The sequence below is a fragment of the Hipposideros armiger genome, unplaced genomic scaffold (assembly GCF_001890085.2).
Source record: "Hipposideros armiger isolate ML-2016 unplaced genomic scaffold, ASM189008v1 scaffold_3467, whole genome shotgun sequence".
In the NCBI taxonomy this organism is placed as follows: Eukaryota; Metazoa; Chordata; class Mammalia; order Chiroptera; family Hipposideridae; genus Hipposideros; species Hipposideros armiger.
Window position 1 is genome coordinate 1 of NW_017734719.1, and position 3,176 is coordinate 3,176.

The 3,176-nt window shown below is 49.7% G+C and overlaps 1 protein-coding gene across 1 annotated transcript; it reads right to left on the reverse strand.

Annotated features, from left to right (window-relative positions):
- Positions 1-612: 612 nt before the first annotated feature.
- Positions 613-2,361, reverse strand: LOC109378769 (dematin-like). The gene is made up of 6 exons (XM_019635055.1): positions 2,267-2,361; positions 2,036-2,084; positions 1,842-1,849; positions 1,596-1,661; positions 1,237-1,317; positions 613-1,084 (listed from the first exon to the last, which is right to left on the reverse strand). The coding sequence occupies exons 4-6, from the start codon at positions 1,635-1,637 to the stop codon at positions 971-973; spliced, it is 237 nt and encodes a 78-aa protein (XP_019490600.1). The 5' UTR covers positions 1,638-1,661; positions 1,842-1,849; positions 2,036-2,084; positions 2,267-2,361; the 3' UTR covers positions 613-970.
- Between the last annotated feature and the right edge of the window lie 815 nt (positions 2,362-3,176).

Here is a 3,176-nt window from a genome sequence, read left to right on the forward strand (position 1 = left end):
TTTTTGGAAGTTTGGTGAGAACAAAATGGGTTAGGGGGACCTTGTTTTTTTCTTAATACATCTTAAGTTTTAAGATACTTAATACTTATTTTTGTGTAGAATATTATCTTCTTTCATAATTATCATTACTGAAGCATTTCACTTCTGTGATAGTAAGTATACATTTTTACTTCAACTGACTGACAGAATTTTGACCTACAAGGCACATAAGATTTTTACTCCAAATCACCTGTAGAATGATTACTTATGTTTGAAAGTGACCATTCAATGTTGCCGTTAAGTTAGCATGACATGCCTGTTCGTAATTCTGAAATTGTTAAAGTTGATTAGCTATGATGGTAACCCACGTAATCCTATGATCTTCAATCACATACAAGTTCAGGGTTGCCAAAAATGATGGTGATGGAGACATTTGGTTATTCAACTTTGCAAGGCCAAAATGGAAGTCAGAGAGCTAATGTTTACTGAAAAGCAAATTATGGTGGAACACAGACTGAGCGCAATGACGCATCTCTCTATCTGCCTCCTTCTTTAGGCCTTAACTATATATTTAATCCACATTCTCTAAAAAGGCTGCTTGTAACACTTTCCACCCATCCTGAAATACTGATCACCCAGTGCCCTATTCACATCCCCTCACTCTCACCCTTCTGAGGACCTCTCTTCATGGGGTGGGGGCAGGGAGAGGATGCAGACATTAACTCTGGGCGCACTGGAGTCCAGCCTGGGTTTGCCCTGTGCAGTGAGGATCAGCAATGAGGGGAGGCCCCCGGCTCATTACGGGAAGCAACTCCATGTCCCACAACCCAGCACTGAGAGGCCTGGGCTCCCCTCCACCTGGGTCATGGAGCCAACCTCATCTCTGCCCACCTCCCTGCTCCCCTAGGAGATGATGCTTTGGGGTCTAGCGTTCCTGCTCCAGAGCCCTGAAGCAGCCAGGGTGATGGTCAGTTACGGAGTGTGGGGGCGGTCAGAAGAGAGAGGCCTTCTTCTTGAGTTCATTCCGCTTCCACAGAGCCAGCTTGCTAAACTCTTCGGGAGACATGGCAAATACCCTGGAGAAGTCCTCAGCTGACAGATGCCTCTGTAGGGGGACACGTGGAAGCTGCTTAGGGATGGACGGGTGGGGCTGGGCTGAGTGGCCAAGGAGGGCATTCAGCCCAAGAGGCCAAGATCTTTCCCACCAGACAGAGGAGGCTCCCCCACCAGAAGCCTCTGCACATTTTCCCTGCATACCTCAAGCCTCATCCGATCCACACCTGGAGGCAACTTGGTTCGCCCCTTATTGGTCACCACCAGCATTTCGTAGGGATAGATCTGGGGGGGCAGGGGAGAGGGGCAGTCTTAGGCTCATAGCGTTCCCTGTCAGCATAACACCCTCAACTCCCCAGGCCCCCTTATCAGCCTGCAGGGGCCATTGGGTTCATGCCATTTTGCCATCCATCTCCCCCAGCTTCCCTGATGCAGCCCCGTCAGCAACTCCAGGAGGACCCTTCAGCGCATTCACGTCCCTGGCTTCTCCCCGAGCTGGCCCACCCACTGTAGATGCTTCTGTTCCCTGCCCACCGCCCCCTGGCTCTGCCACTGCCCCTCACCTTCTGCTCCAGCACACAGGGCAGGGAGTTCCCCCGGTCCATCCTCCCCCTCTGGCCCTCTCCGTTCTGGGGAGACCAAAGCCGCAGTGAGCCAGAGTGGGGCAGGGAGACCTCCCCAGCCTTACCCTGGGCTTCTCATGTCCTCACCAGGCAACTCTGTGGCCCCACACTCCCCTCCCTCAACACTGCCAGTCACCCGTCCATGGCTTCTGGCGCTCCCCGTGTTCCCCTCCAGAAGGGACTCACCTGCAGACCTGCAGGAAAAAAAGAGTCATTGTTCAGAGGTGGCTCTGAGGTCAGCAGGCCTTCAAACCTGCCAGCTCAGCCTCCCCAACCTCCAGCCACACAGCCTTGCCCACATCACAGACACGGCTGCCCTGAGGGCCTGCTTAAGCCCCTTTTCCCCGCTCGCCTGGCGTCAGGTTGGCCCTGCCTCTCACCTGGGCTTCCAGTCTCACTTCCAGATGGGCTGAAGTCTGTGGACTGTAGCTAGAAAGGACACAAAGGGATCAGAAAAGGAAGCTGGAGTATTCCTCATCGGTCCCCTTCACTTTAAGGGTCTCCCCTCTCCCCAGGATGCCCAAGTAGCTCAGAGGCCCCCCAACATGCACACATTCCCCCCACCTCCCTGTGCATGCGTGCAGTTTGCAACCTCTGGTCTGGGACCTTACCCGGCTCAGGGTGGTTCTGCCATAGGCGGGGAGAGAAGACGACTTAGATGTTCCTGCTTGCAAGGCTGGAAGACAGCAAGAGGCCGGTCAGTCCCTCTGGCCTGATAGTCATGCCTAAGAGGGCTTCCTCCCTGGCCCCCCCACCAGGTGCAGGGCAGTGAAGGGTCAACTTGGGAAAACCCAGTGGGCCTCTGTTGGCTTCCAGCTCCTGCCCATTACCTTCAGGGAGTGACATCATGCGGGCAGCCCTGAATTATTTCTAATGCCTTCCCTCTCTCTCTAACACAGTCCACCAAATTTACATTTGGGCCAAGTGCCCGAGTATTAACATCCAGAGTCAGCCAGTGATAGTCAGACAATGAGGCTCACCACTGTAAAATGAACCTCTGGGATACAAAAATAAATCTATCGTTTCGTCAAAATAATTGAATTATAGCAATTTTATTAGCAATGTTAGTAATGGAGTTTCAAACATTTGATGTTATAATACAGAAACAATAATTTTCTCAACTTTGTCAGCTGCCAGATTGCACCGGCATTCAATATACTTCGCATTTGCATGATCAGATGTCACTTTTAAATTGCACATTTAATAATATCACTAACTTTTCAAGCCCTGAATATTATAATTCAAGAAGACTGGTTTTCAGTAACAGGTTTTCCTAGAAAAACTTTGTACCTAAGATTCTTAGTTTGGGCAGATCTCAAAACTCCTTTAACTCCAATTACTAGAAATTGTTGGTATTTTATAGCAATCATTTTGACCAGCATTTTTGTTTAAACATTTAGCCTTGATAGAATCAAAACTATAAGAAATGGTCTTCTTCTTTTTCTTCTTTCTTGGGGGGGAACTGTTTTCTTAAAACATTCTTATAAAATTTGTTTTTTGGGGGGCAGTCGTTTAGCTCTG

Coding starts and splice junctions, on each gene's coding strand:
- LOC109378769 (XM_019635055.1), bottom strand. CDS start 1,637: ATGGACCGGGGGAACTCCCTGCCCTGTGTGCTGGAGCAGAAG. Junction 1,318..1,595: donor CCTGTGTGCTGGAGCAGAAG/GTGAGGGGCAGT, acceptor CTGCCCCCCCAG/ATCTATCCCTACGAAATGCT. Junction 1,085..1,236: donor TGGATCGGATGAGGCTTGAG/GTATGCAGGGAA, acceptor GTCCCCCTACAG/AGGCATCTGTCAGCTGAGGA.